The 20679-nt window shown below is 33.5% G+C and overlaps 2 protein-coding genes across 2 annotated transcripts in view; one reads left to right on the top strand and one right to left on the bottom strand.

Moving 5' to 3' along the window:
- LOC127835101 (uncharacterized) overlaps window positions 1-20679 on the top strand; it is a 169575-nt gene that overhangs the window by 20071 nt on the left and 128825 nt on the right. Inside the window, exons 9-15 of the mRNA XM_052361367.1 lie at window positions 1948-2091; window positions 2261-2381; window positions 3303-3999; window positions 5059-5318; window positions 5411-5554; window positions 6385-6472; window positions 7108-7755. Of these exons, the coding sequence (XP_052217327.1) occupies window positions 1948-2091; window positions 2261-2381; window positions 3303-3918 (881 nt within the window). The 3' untranslated portion in view covers window positions 3919-3999; window positions 5059-5318; window positions 5411-5554; window positions 6385-6472; window positions 7108-7755. The remainder of the gene's footprint in view (window positions 1-1947; window positions 2092-2260; window positions 2382-3302; window positions 4000-5058; window positions 5319-5410; window positions 5555-6384; window positions 6473-7107; window positions 7756-20679) is intronic.
- LOC127835099 (uncharacterized) overlaps window positions 11839-20679 on the bottom strand; it is a 327076-nt gene continuing 318235 nt past the window's right edge. The window contains exon 32 of the mRNA XM_052361362.1: window positions 11839-12041. The gene's annotated coding sequence lies outside the window, so the exon portion shown is untranslated. The remainder of the gene's footprint in view (window positions 12042-20679) is intronic.

Genomic DNA, 20679 nt, shown 5'->3' with positions numbered 1-20679 from the left:
CTGAAGATCTGGTATACCAAACGTGCACGATATCCCATTCGACCAAACATCAAAAGACTGCAATGTTGGGCGCCACTGTTTCCGGCCTAGCTACGCCCCTTAGGCGTCTCGGGTGGAATGACAATTAACTCGAGGTTCTGGTCTTAAATGTGTATTGGTCAGATCCTGTAGTAAGAATAATAATAATAAGAAGAAGAAGAAGAAGTAGAAAAAGAAGAAGAAGAAGAAGAAGAATGATAATAGCAATAATCATACAAAAGGCAATCACAGTGCATTATAAAATAGGCGGTATGATGAGCGAGAAACTCTAACATCATTCACATAATAAAATACAAAATACAAATACACAATTTGAACAATTATATAGACATTTATTTATAATATTTACCTGTAGGTTTATTATAAAACCCTACAAAAATGGATTTGAATATGCAGATAAAGATGATCTGTACTTTCTGTACGGCCACGATCAGTACGTGTTCGTTGTCTTTGTGTGTCTGACAAAGTGCGGGAAAGTAGCGAAGTAGTGCGGTGAATAGTATTAGTTCTCGTGCAAAACGATAGGTTACAAACTACTATTCTTACTACTATATAGGAGTGCTATCTTTCTTTTTACACAAGAAGCAAAGTAAGTTGAACTAAAATCTAAAACATAATTAATACTGAATATACAAATGAATACTGAAGGGTAACTTATAGAAGAGGTGTTTTACTATATATTTTTATATAGTAAAAGGACATCTTAGTTTTTACCCTATGACACTAGCGTTAAGAAACTATATAATCACTTTGCGGGCAACAGTTATGACTCAAGCTTGATAAAACTTGGTCAGAAGGTTTATCTTGACAATATCTTGGCCAAGTTTGAATCTGGGTCAGATGCGTATTAAACTAGTCACCGGTACAAAACAAACACATGTTACCTCATAAGGGCCACAGTTATGACTCAGTATTGATAAACCTTTGTCAGAATATTTATCTTAACAGTTTATAGGCCCGGTTTGATCTGCGTTAAGCGTGATCAAAAACTAGATCACCTGGTCAAGTCTTCAATATTTGGTGTCCCAAAACTAATGAGAGCTCTTTGTGGCTATAATGACCGTCGTGTTATTGTAAAAAAAAGTGTTCTCAATTCTTGAGATAATTACCCCGGGATAGATCCCCGTTTCTATTTTCATGGATAGGTGTATTGTTAACATGTTCCAGACTGTCTTCTTGTTCAAAGACACAATTGAGAATCATAGTGTGGTAGTATGCCCCCCTTCCCTAGTTCATTTGGTCCCCACCAATTGCGCATTGCACTCTTGTGGTAGCAACATAAACATCGTCTGAATAGTTTGGGGTTTTGTCTAGATGGAGACCTTTAAAATAAAACAAAACCGGCAATTATTAACATGTTTTTACAGACAAATCCATCTCAGGTAAATAATAACAGGAATAAGCACGTTCTAATTTGAACCGGCTCTGAACAGTAGTGTTAAATTTGTACACAAATAACGATGTAATTCGTATAAAATCATTTGAAATTTTATTATTTGGTATGCTTTAGTTTTCATTTTAAACATTTATCATTGTTGAAACAAGCTTTAATAATATATTGCATAGAGAACTTTAAAATGTTCCAATATATAATAATAGCCGTTAATATTCAAAACAATTTTCAGTTTTTAAACTGAAACGGCATAACATATATATAAGTATTGTGTTCGAGATAAGCCAAATTGAACGTTTCCAAAAGATACAAGAGTCCGTTATTTTACAGCGTATAGACGCTTGTTTTGCTGCCAACTACTTTGTATTTCAATAATGCTTCTAATTCGGTTTTAAATTTAGTATGATTAAAAACAGGTAAGTAAGAATGTAAGGAAGTAGGAAGTCACATAAAATACCAGACTTACACATGAATGTAATCATATTGTCAGTAGACGTTCTTATATTGTATTGCAGAAGATATTTCCTTTCGCCGAGTATCAGAAATAAATCATTCTAACTGCGCAACAAAAATCAAAATATGTTGTGCCTGCATGAGGAATTCGTACATAAATCCAGTAAAGTGTCAGGAGTGCGATAACGAGATCAAATCTATCATAGGTAAATCCAAAATTCAACACACCTTCTTGGCTTCAGTATACCATGTATTTGATATGATTTACGTATTGGTCATTATTCTGTAAACATTCACATTAGATCATTAAATGCATTATACTTTAATTTACGTTTCTCTTGATTTGAAATTCATCACTTAACAACACTAATTCAGGAGATGGATGGGGCGCCATTTTAATAGCTGGATTCGACGAAGACAACGATTCGTTTCGAAATGATGTGATGATGTTCGCACAAGCTATATCATCGAAAGTTCTGCCATCGATGTGTGTAAGGTAATGTCCCTCTTCTTATCAATATTAAGCATTATGTTCATTAAAAAATGATCATTCTTTGTTTATAATTTGATCAAAATGAAACACGGGTCATTATTTACATATTCTAAAAGCAATGGGGCTCTGTTTTATTTTAAATTAATGTGAAGCCACAAATAATCTACCTTAATGTGTTTCAAATAAAAAGTAATAATAAAAAGTATAAATGCTGTCTGAAAAGATTGGCGTAATTAATTTCATAACATGATTGTCAATCCATATTTAATAAATAAATATAAACATATATTTATATAAATAAATAAATTTATATATATAATCATTTTTGCAAACTAGACAGGCATGATATTTGACGAATGTATGTCTTTTCTATTTTCCTGTATTGAAGACTATCTAAATACTTAAGACTTAAAAGAAAGCAGTAAAAGCCGTGTCAACTAATGTATGTATTGCAAATATTTAAAGAAATATAAATGGTGTAGGGCATCAAAGCATTTTTAGGTACAATAGAAGCTCAATATTTAACATAATGTATGCATTTTCTGTTGTTGAATATGCCTCCATTTGAAAAAAGCGGCATATAACAGTTGCACTGTCTGTGCATCTGTGTATCTTCGCGTCAGTGCGACCGTCCTGCTCTCCATGTCATTCAGGAAAGTATTGTCTTTGCCATAATTTTGCAATAATTTAAGATTATTTGCAGTAAATGTTGACCAACATAAGACAATCTATCACGTGTAACACCCGTCTTTTCACCTCATCTGTCAAAGTCACTACGGGTCAGTACACAAGAGCCAATTCATAAAAAATATTAAGCCGTTATATCTTCACTACTACCTTTCCCATCCAACTTTTATTGGAGCATACACAATTGTTACTGTGAAATATATCAGTTGAATGCTCGTATGTCATGTTATATTCTAGCACTGTGATCACAATTGATTCGGCAACGCAAACAACAGAACCTGTGTCAGTCCGGATTGATGATGCATTTAATACGGTTATGAGACACAATGTTCACACGTTGGTGTTTCTCTACTCAGGACACCACGGCAACGACGGATTTAAAGTTGGCATGAATGAATATGTCAGCATGCAACACATTAACAGAAAAATACAAGAATGTACACACGTTGAAAAAGTCATAGCATTTGTGGACTGTTGCCAGCCAGAAATATTCAGAGTAAAAGAAGAACGACGTCTCATTCAATTCAACGCAACTGCGAGTACGGATACGGCCATATCTTTACGAAACGAAGGAAGTCCTTTTACGAAGTTGTTGGTACAGGCTTTCACGATGAAAGCTTCAGGTGGCAAATGTGCTTTGCCGCATTGTGAATGTCGCATAGATGGACCCTTTATAACAATCGATTCGTTATCGCATTACATTGAGATACACAGACAAAACGGACTTTTGCGTGGCATGGAACCTGACAAGAGCTTGATGAAAATTAATTGGCAAAATGAATGCCTTGCCTACAATTACTCATACAAAGTGGCATTTCGTTTCGACATTGTACTTCCTGAACCGTTTACGTAAAACACACATACGAGGTTCTGGCAACAACTGTGAACGACTATGATGCCCTGATACAAACGATCCTATTTCCGAGATTTGCTGGTAGGAGAAGATTTACTGTTTACTAAATTTAAAGTTTAATCATGAAGCAAAATAACACTTATTTATTTAAGTTGTATGATTTCTTGCTGAATCAAAATGTAATTAACAGGCCGATTGCTTATACAATCAACAGTATGTTTTCAGTTAAAATAGCTTAAGCCATTTGTTAATGCAGTTGTTTTCTTCTTAAAATCTGAAGGTGTTGCATAAAATAGTATTTATATTATTTATTTCAAATCAAATGTTAATGAAAAGCTCAGTTAAATGCTTGTTAACTGCATTTCAATTTTACAATACGATGCTTTAGTAAATCCTGTTAAAGAACATTTGAGAAGTCGGGGCCAGAAATTTTAAATTTGTAATTTAAAAACGAAACGAACGGACAATAAAAGTTGCTTCTGTTCTTTATCAACAAGTGTTTAATGTTTCTTTTAATGATTATATATTGAGTAATGCAATAGTGCTTGCTTGAATAGATAACCGCTGATCATGTAGAGTAATTGACGATATTGTTCTGTGAATGTGATTTTGATTTATGCAAGCGCGTTTTATCTGGGCGAAATGAATTTTCCGTTATAAAATTAATGTTCATATAAGTTTCATTACATAACCTCTCATTTGCGTTCAAGAACCGTGTATGATCTATTCCTGTGTAACCATTGATTTATTTATTTTTTTAATAATAACAGTTGAATTATGTACAATAACAATTATGAAGTTTCAATATAATTAGCAAATACACTTGTATTTATATTCATTACAGATATATCAAATAGTTATCTTTTCAGACAGAGTAATTGTACCCTAGAAATTCAATTGAAGTTGCCAGTACTGTCTCATATTGCCATAATTAAAATTATTTTAGTTTCTCTTTAGATTCGACGTTAATTTTTTTTTAACACGGACTTTGTTTAAGGAACAAACGTTTATACATTGTGAATTCAAAAATACCACTTCCAATATCTTTGTGATCAAGCGTGTACAAAACTTTGCAATTTGCATTAAAATGTTCACGCTTATAATTATGTAGTCATACACGTTTAATTTCAAACATTGCAGACTTATTGGGAGAACAACTTAATGTGCATCAAAAGTCAATGTCACATGCAGACAAGAATGCCGATTGCTTGTGCATTGTTTATGATACGGGTCCCAAATGGTGTGAAGAAGTAGACAACATTGAAAAACTTGTGCTTGCTTGGAACTCGAAGCGTTTGTTGTGCTGCAAGCTACGATTCTCACTGACAGGCGATTGTCATAAACCGTCCGGTTTTTTCTTGAAAAACGGTAAATCTGTCAAGGATTGCATGCACGAAAAGGTAATATATTATGATATATTAAATTAGGTTAAAGACCATGAATGCTTGATTATTATTGTAAATTACAAACAAAATGTTTGCGTGTTTTCTAGAAAGAATTTGAGTTGACAGAAATGGAGAGTTTCATAAAGGATTTACAAGATAAAAGGAATAAGTGCGACACTGACACAGAACAAGCGTTAACCGTTTTCATTTCAAACATGTCTTCATTTATTCATGGCTGCAAACGGAACAAGGTATATCAATACGTGTTACGAAATTGCTGTATGCACTTATTTTTTCCATGAACCATGTCCATTCCTATGAACCGCTTTGCTTAAAAACGTGACATTCAGTGATGTATGAAGAAACAAATATGTCAACAGCTGTGTATATTTTATATTCTACTCCATAAGAAGAATTGAGGTCGCATTTAAACGTATATGCCCAATCATAAGTCAGTTAATGTGGTCATATTAAAACCATATTTTCCAGACTTAGTTTGTTAACGTTCTTAAGCTGACACCATTCCAATCTATTGAGAAATAATTTCAACCAGTTGAGAACATTGAAAAGAGCAATGCCAAAATTAACAATATCCCTCCGCGTATGGCGGGGGATAAAAATGTCAAGTCGCCTATAAAACATCTCAATAAAATGGTTCTTAGGAATAGTCATTAGTGAGTGATAAAAAAACTTTGAACATGTTGAAAATCTTTACAAAAAAACATTTCTTGGATATCATTGATTAATAATTTAATATGTCTAAAGTACATGTGAATATGGTGGAGGTGAAATACTTCGATTTCTTTTCACCGCCACCAATTTTACGTTTGCCGTTTAAGGTAGAAGCCATTTTTCTTCGTATAACTACCGCACATGTTAAACATTTTCCCGTAATTAACTTTCAGTTTCTTAGAATTCGGTATTGTCAGAAACCATAACTGAGTGAAAGCCAATATAAAACCGAAATTGTATTAATATATATGTTATGGTACGGCAATTGTACCGCATAAGTGACTCTAGAACGGTAGTGATTTGCAGAGTGAGATATTGCATGTGTATAATACGATTGTGTTTCTTTCAGCTGAAGCATCAAATAATACAAATTCGCTTCATTGATCTCTTTGATGAATGTACAAGCTGCGTGGTTCAACTTTTGATCGTCAATCCAGGTAAATTTGACATGAGTTGTGCGTTGTTTTAAAGCTGCCCGCTACATATAACGAACATTACGCATAGCGAAAATACCAATTAAATCGAGTTTGTATTTTAAAGAATTTCTTAAAATAACATTGTCACGCATTGTCTAAACACTTCAAGGATTTGTTTGAACGCATTATTTTACAGAGGTTTGGAACTCTTTGATTGTTTCGAAAATACCTCGCGGTCGTAATTTACCAAGCAATTACACTTTAGGAGTCACCAAGCTTACATGCGATACGTTCATAATTACTAGTGTTTTAACTAGCGTCTCGGATAAAGCATTTGACTCCCACGCAGAAAAGTCTGTTCAATTTCGAAATTCAGCCAAATTTATTTTCAATATTTTTTGTTTCAAATACATTTCAAATTATAAAGAGCTCCATAAATTAACGTAAATCAACAAAATTGTTAAAATACCACTACACTTATGTTTAGTATCCTTTAGAAATCCAATGTAGCACAAGCGACCTACCCAATGTATCTCATAATATACCTGAACGTCTTAGTCTATTATGAAAATGGTTGTTCATAAAAGTCGTTAAATTTGATATTATTATTATTATTATTATTATTATTATTATTATTATATATATTACTGTGGTAGTGGACATGAATGGAATGGACAAATGCTCGGAGCATGGTAAAGGATTCGAGTTTTACTGTGAAGATCATTTCAAGCTCTGCTGTACTACCTGCGTTATAGCACACCGGAAGTGTGACAAATTGGATGACATAGCCAGCATTTCCAGGCAAAAATTAGCACAGCTGCACGGATTGAAACCATCCTTGTTAAAATTGAAATCCGATGCTGACGCTTTTGTTGCCGAATGTAAGCACTCAGAAGAAGAGTTGAATGCATCAGTTGAAGACGTATCCAAAGATGTCAATGAAATGACAGATCGAATGATAAAACTCTTTGACGCTGCGAAACAAGAATGGCTTACCGAAGCAAACGCTTTAAAGAGTGAAGAAGTGAAGAGACTGAGTATAATGCAATCTGTCTCTACAAAAATTATGGAAGAAATAATTCAACTGTTTCCTATGTGGTCTTCTATTGCAGACCTAGGTTCACCTCAGCAAATGTTTATATTATCTAAACAGGTTGAGGAGAAAATTAAAAATATCGAATCCATAATAAAAGAACAACGAATTACGCAAGTTTCATCAAAATTGGCATTGTCGTATACGGGAAAGCTGTCGTCGATTCTTGAAATGGGAAAACAATTCATGAAAGTGAATTTGGAACGAAAAGGTATTTATTTTAAAATTAATACTGTGTATACGTTATTATAACCATGTAAAATTAGGTAATACAATTCTGGTTTTTGTAAAGCAAAATAATATGAAGTTACAATCTTAACATATTAACCTTCAATTATAAAGATAGTTCTTTCGATTTTTTTTATATAAGAACTAGTTTGATGTTCCCTCCATCGATTATATAGTATAACTCCTAGTACTTTTGTGTGTGTATGAACGCATGTTGCTATGTATCTGAATCTGACGAGCAATATATGTGCGCCGAGAGTTAATCAGTATGATCTGATTATTTTGCAACTTTTACTGATTATGGTAATATGGCGGCGTCGTTAAAAAAACTAAAATCGCGTGGAACGGTGCGTATCTACCCCCAATCACATCAGTGTGTTGAATCTGTTATAATACAACTACGAACTTCATAAAAAATATCCATTCTATAATAATGGTTTTATTGTTTAGAGAAAGCAACATAAACTTTAAAAACTACCTCACAAGTACACGTTTCGAGCTGTACTCGCATTCTCTCGGAAAGTATATAATAACTCTTGAATCTGGCATATTTATAAAAAAGTATTTTCTTGCAAATGGATGCATTATTTAATAAACACAAAGCTTATCAAACCACACGTCGTCTTGGATGAGGCATCGGTGCCCTCGCCGAGAATATGTCGTCTTTTACGGCGTGCTGAATGCACATGCTACATTGTAAATTAAACAACACTGTCCATGGATATTCGTGAAATACAACATGCTATATTGTAACTAAAGCAACACTGTCCATGGATATTCGTGAAATACATTTACGAATTGATATACAAAAGTGAATAGTAAAACGACTTTGTGATCACATGCAAATTACTTATAAAGTATAAATTCAATAGACTCAAGTATACATTTCATCAAGCGTAAAGTGTTATTTTGTTACCAATTGATCCAGTTCATAAAGCATTGATATTATCGTAACGTATATATATGCCAAGAATCCCGTTTCCGTTGGTCGATAGCTTGCAAAATAACCTTCTATACATTCAACACTTAGCTGTTAGTCTTGATGCAAACGCTAAATTATTGGATTTTCGCACCTGTAGCATTTAAGCCGATTAGTCTTCTAAGTATGAACAATAACTACATCTTGCATATTATTATAGAATGGCATGATTAAATGCTGTTACCATACATCATCACGACACCAGTTGATTTACATGCGAACACTATTCAATCGAAATGACAGCTACATCCTTGCAAAACCACATTCACTATTTATGATAATAGTGTGATTAGCTCATGAAATTAAAGCGCGTCGTACGTTGACTTACCCCACGTGTTACTAATATAATTGAACGGGAAATAGTGAGTCCATATTGTACTTTGTATTCAGGAAATCCCAGTTCACTATCCCAGTCGAGGCCAGTCACCCTGGAGCTGATTGTGTCATTGAATCTACCAAAGTCTGAAGATAATGAACGCGAACCTTTCCTCTCTGGACTAGACTTCCTGTCGGACGGAAGACTGGTAGCTGTGGATAACTGGAACAACAAATGTATGATACTGAACGAAGGGCTGAGGAGACTCGGAACACCATACAGGTTAAAGTCAAACCCCGCAGGTGTAGCAGTTTTGTCTAAAAGTGAAATAGTAGTGACAGGTTATAAATGTTTACTTTTTTTATCAGTGAGTTCAGACAATGTCATCAGTCTGACTAGGCAAATTGAAACATCGTCGAGTTTCTGCTCTATATGCTGCAAGACGCCAACACAAATGGTCGTGAGTACGTTCGATGATATCCGTAATGTTAGAATGATATCTGTGGACGGAGTTGAGACTGACTTTCAGCAAGTGGAGTTTCCAAAGAAGACGTATACATTTGGTGAGAGTTTTGGTACGTATGTTCAGTCCAAGAACACGTTAGTGCTGACTGACAGGCTCGCTCACACAGTGTACGTGCTCGACACCGTGAAGGGCACGTCTAGAGCAGTAACTAATGGGAACATACAGGAACCTCGTGGTGCCTGTGTCGGACCAGGTGATACGGTCATGGTGTGCAGTGCAAATATGAACTCCGTTGTGCACCTGACTGTAGACGGTGACTTCCTGTGTACATACCCCGTGGATATGAAGTTCCCATACAGAATATGTGTGTCTAGGGATGGGACTAGGCTGGCGGTGTCCAACTGCACAGTTGATAACAGAAAACTTCAGCTATATAAAATACTACCCACACTCAATAACTAGAATGTGATCACAGATCAGCTGCTATCTATGTGGTCATTGAACTTCATCATTGATCAGCAGTTGACGGTTTGTTGAAGTATGTGTTTGATCAAAGGACGGTTACAAATACATTGATGTAAATGATTTTAATAAGTTTGTACTAATAATAGTAATAGTGACAGTATTATTCATAATAGTGTCGTTAACAAAAGGAATGTACACATATAATTATTTTGAAGAATTACGTGTCATTTACACAATATAATATTTAAATGCAATGTACAAATGCACACATTGTGCGGAATTGCTGATTTCAATTTAGCTGTTTGCTCGCGCATTGTTTTAACATTTCAACAATTTGACCATCATCGGCTAGACGTCAGGCAAAATTACGGTATAATAATAAATGATTGTATAGCTAATGCTTAACTTTTATTTTTAGTTACCAAAGGTATATCTTTATCGTAACTTCAACTGAATTTGGATATTTTACTAACTTGAGTACAAAAATTTGAATAACCCAAAAATGTATCCACTTTATTTATTTAAATGAAAAACATACTATGAAGTCATGGATATAACTCAAATGTTTGATTGAATCGTTTCTGTTTGCCCCTTAACGTAGTTCACAATATGTTACTGTATGTACGCTTATGTTCTATTAACACAAATATTTATGTGCACGTCTACTTTGCATTCTTTCAAATACGTCATACTATTTTTGCTTCTTTGCTTTATACGTAGTGGACACGAACGGTTTTGACACTAAACGGGATACTAGGTATGTGAATTGCAAACAAAATTTCAATAACTTATATACGTATTGACCAAGCTTCAATAATTCATTTAAATAGTTTTAACCTTTAAAAACAGAGCTTGTTTGGATCAACGCATCATTACTCACGATCATAGCGAAAAACATTTTTATTAGATATCAACTATTCATTGTATTTATATTGTTAAATTTAATGAATCCCTTACTTTTTAAAGTATTACTCAACTCACTTTGCATTTTATGTGCTATTGTTTGGGTGTCCAATATGAAAACTTATTTATATTCCATGCACTACTTCAAAAAATAGGGAATTCATTTGAAATGTCTGATAAATGTTATACATTATTGCCTTACTTATTACAGTATCGTCTTTAAATGACATTTGCATAATGTTTTATCTTATGGGATTACTCTAATATATCAAAATCGGAACTGCATAACATTGTTAGCCCGTTTTATATTACATTTTTGTCTTCCTTGTTAAATGAGTTCATTTCCAAGCACAACAAATGCATGTGAGTGATCTAATTAGAAAATTCTGAAATATTAATTTTGAGAATCGTCTAAATCAATGCTATAATTAAGTACTACATAGTTTAAATTATTTCCATGAATATTGCTCCATTGTTTGAATGACGTTTCACGAAATTATATTCCACCATGCTTTTAAGCAAATGGGCCGTGCTCTGTGACAAGGGGGTATAATGCATGTGTGTAAAGTGTTGTCCCAGATTATCCTGTGCAGTCCGCACAGGCTTATAGGGGAGGACACTTTCGGCTTTAATGATATTTGTCGTTTAAAGAAAGTCTGTTCTTAGCAAAAATCAAGTTTAGGCGGAAAGTGTCGTCCTTTATTAGCCTGTGTGGACTGCACAGGCTCATCTGGGACGACACTTTACGCACATGCATTAAAACCCCTTTTCACAGAACACGGCTCAAATACTTAATTATGTAATATGTACACAATATTATGGTTGGCGAGCTATGCAATAATAAATTGTAATGGATCCATGTGCAACCATTGGTTTTACATTTAGTTTTTTTTATGACGAAAGAATAATATTTAACATAATACAACAAACGTCGATCTCACATTAATGAACATTGTTCATTTATTGTTTAGCATTTCCACATCATTTATAGCAACTAAATCAATTTAAATAAAACAAAATAGTATACTTTTGTTTCGTAAGTACCCATAACAATATAAAAACAATACGAAACAAGATGTGTTTGTGAAACACTATGTCCCCCCATATATTTGACCTTTGACCTTGAAGGATGACCATGACCTTTCACCACTCAAAATGTGCAGCTGCATGATATACACATGCATGCCAAATATTAAGTTGCTATCTTCAATATTGCAAAAGTTATGGCCAATGTTAAAGTTTGACGCAAACAAACAAACCAACAAACAGACAGGGCAAAAACAATATGTCCACCAGTATAGACTGGGGGACATTAAAAGATCATGAACAGATTAAGCTGTTTTGCTTAATACGACATAGACGCACCAGATTTTACAAAATATTGTCTTTTTGGAGTTATTTTGTCCTTAAACACATCACAATACATAAAATCAGCTCTCCTCCATTGTTTGTGTTAATGACAATGTCATAAAAACTGAATCACAGACTCGATGGAAACAAGGTCCCTTAAAACTAAACCACGACCTCAATATCGTTTCTGTGGAAACATGGTCCCTAAATCCGGAATCATAGTCCATTTCCAATACCTAATCACCATCTCGATGACATTGACGTGGAAACAATGTCCCTAAAATATCACTATGGTAACGGCGTGATTAAAGCCAGACCCTTGTCTACATGACATCACGATGACATTAAGGTAACTAAAGCCTGAGCATGGTCCTAGTGAAAACAATATGCGAGAATATCACTAGAAGAAGCACATTTAAAATGACACCACTATGGTATCAGGCTCCATAGAACAGGAATCGCATTTCTTCTGATATCACTAAGGCAACAAGATACTAGAATTTATCATCCTCGTCTATCTTTGGACTGACAGTCTCAGCTCGGCTTGCGGCCCGCCTCTGCATCACCGCTTCCTTGTCCAGCAAGGCTCTCTCTGTGACCTGTAAAAAAGATAAACATGTTGTACGGAACAGTTATCAAGCCTTTTGTAAATGGCATGCACAGAAGGAAATTATACATACATTTTTCCGGGGAAAAAACACAAATTAAACTTACTGTTTTATCAAGTATCTTGTAATTTTCCACTTTGTCTGACAGCATGATTCGTTTAATGGTGCGTGGATGGTCCCTGATAAGCCCCGCCTTCCTCATTTCCATATCCACCTTACGTAGGAGTATCTTGCGTGCCGCCACACTCACATGCTGTACGTCGTCCATTAGCCAATCACACTTGTTCACTCTTAGTTCACGTGGGACAATCTGATGATTTGGTCTGGAAACATTTCTGGATGTTCATAAGGTTGTTAATACCCAACATACTGCTTTGTGAAATATGTGAGACAGTTATGAAACTAATTGCTGTACTTTGACCTTCCACTTCTTACTATGACCTCGACTTTAAGGTTGCACGTTTGTGATTGTGCTCGACACAACAACATTTTATAGTGGTTAATTGTGTTACTTATTTTGAAATCTTCAAATTGTTAGGAAATATGAGAGCACATATTGTAATATAGAATTACGTTTGAGCAAAACTGTTTCAAATTTCTTGAATGCATACTAAAGCAAGAGAATAGACTGGCCCTTTTCGGATAATAAAAAGTTGTATTGCTACATTTGACCCCAAGGAATTACCTTGATCTATAAAGGTTCGTACATTTATGTTGTTCTTTTATGCGTCAAACTGTCTCAACATACTAGGCGATTATATTTATTCTTTGGTGTTTTGCATACAATGCAGATTAGGTTTAGAAGGACAACTGGACTGACTGATGGACAGTACGATTCCTATTGTTATCAAGTGTTAGAGTGGTCTATTTTCTTTTCTTATTTGTACATCATTGACCTTCACTCAAACCTTTCCAAGCTAAATCAGAGATATGCTATATGGTAAATAAAAATATATGTTTGCATGTATTTCAATTTATTGTACTGTTTTTGAGCACACATTTTGTATTATTTTCCGTTACACTTGCAATCCAACTTAACCCATTATGAATGCCATCCAAACTAAATAACTGTTTATGGTATCTTAATAGTAATATTTATTCTTAATTCAAATAATGAAAATTACAAATGTCCACCCCCTGTACTGTGTTTTCTCTTTGTCATTATATGACCTTTTAGACTGAAGCCAGTCATGTCTGCTTCTACACCATGAATTTATTTAACAGAGTCCATTATTATTTGGCTTTTGTTGTATGTGTGTATATTGTTGCAAATATATTCTGATCTATTATAAAATTGTACATTTTGTATTTTTATTGATATGTGTAATTTAAATACAAACAAAAATTTAGCAAAAACATAAATATAGACATATTTGCTTTCATCATAATTCGGTGTCATTTATTATGATGCTGGTTCTTTCAATTGCATTTTAATAACTGGTAATTATACAAAAAATGTATTTATAATTATGCTCATTTATTAAGATAACTTTTATAAATTTCATTTTGATTATTGAAACAAATATTCTGTGCATGTATTATGATGGTAATATGTTGTGTGTTTGGTCTTGTATTACTTTAGTGAAAGGTGATTGCAATAGCTTTAAAAGATTTGCTGTTATGTTCATATAAATTGCATTTTTAGAATGTGTTATTGCATTATCTTGACATATTATTTTAAATTGATTTTGATGAGTGATGATTGTATTATCAGCCTTGGTTTTTTATAACAACAAGTGGAATGACTTATACTACTCAAAATCTATGGTTTTTGTGATGTAGTTTGTTGCATTTATTTCAGTTATATGTTCTTTGTATAATGGTTACCTGCACTTAAAGTGTTGATGAATATATTAATGGGTTTTTTACACGAAAAGAATGATAATACATAACTAATTAAACAAAACCTGAACACTAAGACTTCCAGGGAAACAGCTCCTATCACATTTAATGTGTTAATTCCATAAAAAGTAAATTATCTTTAATTTTGTAACTTTTATGATGAATCAATATGTGAAATTGTTTTAACCAATATATGTTGTTATGCTGTATTTTCATTTGCAATACATGCTTTTGCAAGTTCAGCAAAACTCAAATAACGTGACTGTATAAAATAACTTATTTAGTATTATTAATATCAATGTCGAAAGTCAAAACATTCATATAATAATGTCCGCTGTCGTAAGATGAATGATCTAAGGCAAAAGTCACCGAAAGAATTTTGGAAAATATTTAAATTGCGAAAACAATCGGCAACCGGAGATGATATTTCAAATGAAGAATATTTTCAAATTTCAATGCTCTAGTAATGAAAACACTTGCCGGGAAAGGATTGCGATCTTTACATGCGCTTATGTCTTTAATAAACAATAACAAAGTACCAATAAATATAATGTTAAACCTATTTGACGCGTATGTCCTATCAGTATTAAATTACTGCTCGGAAGTTTGGGGTTACGATCAAGGTGAAACTTTAGAAAGAGTACAGAAAAAGTTTTGTAAATGGGTCCTCAATGTAAAACCCTCTATAAATACTCTTGCATTGTATAGTGAACTGGGTAGATTTCCACTGTTTATCGAAAGATACATTAGAATTGTTAAATACTTTTTAAAGATGCACACAGTCAAACAAGAAAATTGTATTATAAATACCGTTTTAAACGAACAATTAAATAACATAAATACTAACAATTTTCGTTCAAACTGGGCATCAAAAGTGCGTCTGATACTTCAATCCTCGGGCTTACATGAAATATGGATGTATCCGAACCCGTTAAAATAGAAACATTCATCCCAAAGCTAAGAGTCCGACTTTGCAATATCTAAATTAGCGATTGGCGATCAGGACTAGAAAACTCAACGTCTCTAGATGTATATAGAGAAATAAAACTTAATTTTGAAAAGTCAGCATATATTAGCCAGATGGAAAATCCAAAATACAGAAAGGTATTGGCCAAATTATATTTATCATCCTACAAATTAAATATTGCAATTGGCCGTCATAATAATGTGCCTAGACAAGATAGAAAATGCACCCTCTGTAACCTAAATGATATAGAAGACGAGTTTCATTTTGTCCTAAAGTGCCCCATATATATCCATATTCGGAAAGAATATATTTCAAAATATTTCTATGCTCACACGAGTTAAATATGTTCTACTTATGCAAAGCGAAAATAAAAATACTTTAAAAAAGCTTGCAACATACTGCCAAAAAGCTTTCCAACTAAGAGAAACGTTAATATCTACAGTTTAATTATAAAATCGGTGATTTACACATCCCTCAAAGCTTTCATACATCCAAATCGTTTTGAATATTCAGGTTTATGTATGCTTTTTGCTGTATGTGTTTTTATTTGCTTTTCAAACATTTAATGTATTGTATAATTGGTATGAAAGTAAGTTTGACGCATTCAAACCCTTGGATCATCTTTGTGTATTTTTGTGCTGCTTCTCCTTTTATTCATTTTTCAAATACTCAATGTATTGTATAATTGTTACGAAAGTAATCTTGCAGCATACATAACCCTGTATCATGTTTGTGTGCTGTTTGTATTTTTATTTGTTTATCAAATATTAAAAGTTTTGTGTAACTGCTACGAAAGTAATTTTGTCGCATACTTTTTTTCCATAAATGATCGACGCTGGGGTATGATACAATTTAAATTAAATTGACTAGTGTATATAGATGGAGATTTTACTTTTAAAACTAAGATTGCCCTCTAACTGATACTGTTTTAATATTTATTAAGGAGCAATATACCTATAGACCAACTATAGTTTCGTTTTTCGTATAGGTGGTCAACAAAGGGGAAAGAACTATTATTAACACTTATACATTACTTAACTACGAGTAAGCGTAACACACTTCGACATATGATTTTCATTACAAACAGCTTTAAAGTTATCAGCATTTCTATCCGATAAGTATAAATTTCATTTAACTACGAATGAAAAATAACATTCAAATATAAAGTTGGATTATGCTGTTATATATGCCCATCATACGAATTCATATTCATGTATTTTCCTTGTTAAAAAGACTCAAAAGTTTAAATGCATACAAAAAAACGAGTAATATCTTCCATATGAAAATTGAAACAATAATTCTATTCACTAGTGCAACTTGTTGTAGAATAATACAATTAGTGCTGCAATTATTAAACTACGTTTGAAATTATGTTATAACATTCTCACGAAAACACATTAACATGTTTACTCCTTATATTGTAAATTGATCTTTCTTCGAAATGAGTATATTTTTGTTTGTATTTACTTCATGCTGTTATTGTATACGATTGCAAATGACGATGAGCTTGTAATGCTTAAGTCTGAATAAACGATTCTGATTCTAGTATTATTCACTTACATTGTGGTATACGTCTTCCACAGAGCCCGTCTGTCTGCATAATTGTTTTTGTCTATGAACGTGACTATGTACATCTTGGACATTTTCTGAAATACAATTTATAACTTATTGTTATTTAATGTTTTTTTAAAAACTGTTTAGAGAAGTTCCTGTATCTACCTCATAAACATTGAATCTCAACAAAAACTTGATTGTGTCCAAGACACTGATAAGTCAAAATATGTATCAACACATACAAATAAACCAGTTAGTAATTTTTTTTCTTAATTAAAACATCGTCTTTAAACATGCATATATTTCATACTTACTAGCACATTACAAAAGGCATACATATGCTTAAATTAGTTGAGCCAAAATTCCTCCCTTTAAAATCCCATAGAACTACCGGTGTAGCCATTCAGCTGTAAATGTCTGAGTGAAAATGACCAGTTCAAGAGCGGTACACAACATATCAGGACGTAATTATATAAACAGGTACAATTGTGCAAACAAACCGACAAACGTAGTTATAGAGCCACAGACAAGTGCAATGCCTTATGCCCCAAACTTTGTGGATGTGTAAACAAACTAATTCTCAAACGTTAGTTCCAACATTTGGCTATTCGGATACACATAGGAATTTCTACATAAATTAACATATTTGTAGATTTGGATCAAATCTTCAGGATTCTTAATATTGCAAATAATGAGGGGCATATACAAGATTATGCAAAATTCAGTAAACTCATTTGTTGTTATTTATTGTACAAGTTAAATGTTGGTAAGAATTACCCTTGCAAACAGGACCAGGTGTATTCGGCTTTCAAAGCTGACCACTGTACAGTCAGTGGATAGGGGCAGATCTAGAAGGGTCTCATCAATAATACAGCCGTTGAAGCGATTTGTATATATAAAATACATGTGTGCCCATACCTGATGTCAAAAAGCCATGATAATGAAATATTCATAATGGAAAGTTACACGCATACTTGCAATACATCAATCAACCCATGGTGGATATGTAAACATAAATAAAGAAGCTTGAAATAGATTGATTTCATATTTTATTTTTTTTAATGTTAAAAAAAATAAAACTTAACTACATCAAATTGTGTTGCATTTTATTAGAAAACAATTAAAACCCTTCATGAACGTTATTTATATTTTGATTATTTTATCCAACCAAAAGGAAATAGCAACATCGGAGACTGTCAAATCATGTCCTGACTATTGATATCCTAGAAAATTTAAATATTTTTTCTCTTTGAGTATTTTTATGTTGGTTTAAAGGTGATATGGGTTTGTTTAGTTTTAAATAAAGCTGAACAAGTAAAACACCTGTTACAATCATTTCAGTAAAACAGTTAAATTTACAAACCCACAATGAGCTATATTACAACCTACCCCATACGCCCTTTTGTTTCCTACTTTCCATTGCATCATCATAATTTGTAAGTTTCAAACCTTTCCTAAGACAGTGTCTGCACCAAACAATGAATAAACTAAACCACATTTCACTACATTCAGCAAAGCCCCACCCACCAGTGTCTTCCTCTTTCTCCTCCTGCTCATCATCAGCACTTGGTAATGGACCTTTCCTGACAACAGTCTGCCCCGAGAATAGTGATATACAGCGAATGCGATCGTTGAACACGATGAATATATAGTCAGATCCTGAAGTTCCCAACACTCGAGTCACCTGAACAGAAAAGCATACATATTGCCATGTTAGTTTAATAACCAAATATCATCAGGAAACAAGAAATGTGCTTGACAGAAACACGATGCCCCCTATTGCGCCGCTTTGAAGCCATATATTTGACCTTTGACCTTGAAGCATGATCTTGACCTTTCACCACTCAAAATGTGCAGCTCCATGAGATGCACATGCATGCCAAATATCAAGTTGCCTAATATACATCTTCAATAATGCAAAAGTTATTGCAAAACTTTAACCAATGTTAAAGTTTTGGAAAACACACAATGAATGAATGAATGACTGACAGACAGACAGGCCTAAAACAATATACTCCCAATCTTTCGATCCGGGGGAATAAAAATATAGTAATGTACTTAGTAATGTACTTAGTAATGTACTTTGTTATCTATATACCCCCGATCTTTCGATCCGGGGGCATAAAAATATAGTAATGTACTTAGTAATGTACTATGTTATCAACAGATCATTTTTCATAATAAGTCAAAATGAAATCAAGGTTCGATAAGTTAATATGGATTTATTTGGAATGGTAATAAGAAACAAATGTGTAAGTACTGAAGTGATGTTGAAAGGAGAGTTGGCAAAATTTTTAAAATCCTCTTAACCTGTTACTGAGGTTCACAAACACAGGACAATCACTACGTGTATCCCGCATCTAAAAAATATGAAAGAATACAAATACATGTATTGGAACAGCAAACTTATTTAGTGTCAAAGAACAAACCATTTGGTACATTTCTTGAAAATTAGTGAATTGATTAGGCGTTTGTATGAAAAAATACCTTAACATTTCAAATAGTTGGGAAATCTATTTCAGCATTTAAATAATATATTTAATGCGTCACTTGTAAAACTGTGAAACATAATTTGCGGAATGGAAAACTTCCAAAAAGGTCAGCTTTCAAGTAGCAAGTTAGCGGCGTAGCATAAGTACAGGTTGGCATAGGTACCAGAGGGCATAAATTCGATTTTGTCTAAAATATTGTAAGGGCATGTGGCCTGGGGGGCATACGCCCCATATATTGCGACTTCCATTTGAATAAACCCAAACTTTTAAAGTTTTAATCTGCATGTTAAACAGATCTGCATTTTAATAATTTAACTACAAGAATATCTTATTTTCCTCAACGTTTTTTTAACTACTCATTGAACTGACCGAAAATTTTACTACATGAATATTCCATTTTCATCAAGAGTTTAACAACTCATATATAGAAAAATTATCCACAGGAATTTCCCATTTCAAACAACAAGGGCTATTATGACTGCCGAAGTTGCTGCAATGCAAGGTGAGATGAACACTCACGTCACATGATATGATGGTCTTTGTCATCATGGTGTTGTACTCCTGCACGGACACTGGCAGCTCTTTCTTGAAGTAACGCAGTGTCATCCCTCTCAGATCCACAATGAACACTGTGAAATTTTGGCCTGAAATGTTGTTATCAAATTAAAAAGAACGGACTTTGCTCTTCCATTTATTAGAGTATACGCTATTTGGACCTAAACTAATTCCTTGGTACACACACGTTTTCTGTTATGTGTACCTAGCTCAAATGAATATTTGCAAACGGACTCAAATAGGCTGTATGTTGTGGTTATATTGTCTGCCTATCAATCAGGAGGTCGTGAGTTCGAGCCCCAATAGTTCCAGGAAACGGACTGGAGAGCGTTTCAAATAAGGCTTTCGATGCCATTGAGCTAAAACAAAATAGGTTTAAGCTAAACTGGCTCAAGATTAATGTGATTAGT

The sequence above is a fragment of the Dreissena polymorpha genome, chromosome 6 (assembly GCF_020536995.1).
Source record: "Dreissena polymorpha isolate Duluth1 chromosome 6, UMN_Dpol_1.0, whole genome shotgun sequence".
Taxonomy (NCBI): Eukaryota; Metazoa; Mollusca; class Bivalvia; order Myida; family Dreissenidae; genus Dreissena; species Dreissena polymorpha.
Note: the sequence above shows the minus strand (reverse complement) of the source record. Positions and strands in the feature narration are given on the sequence as shown.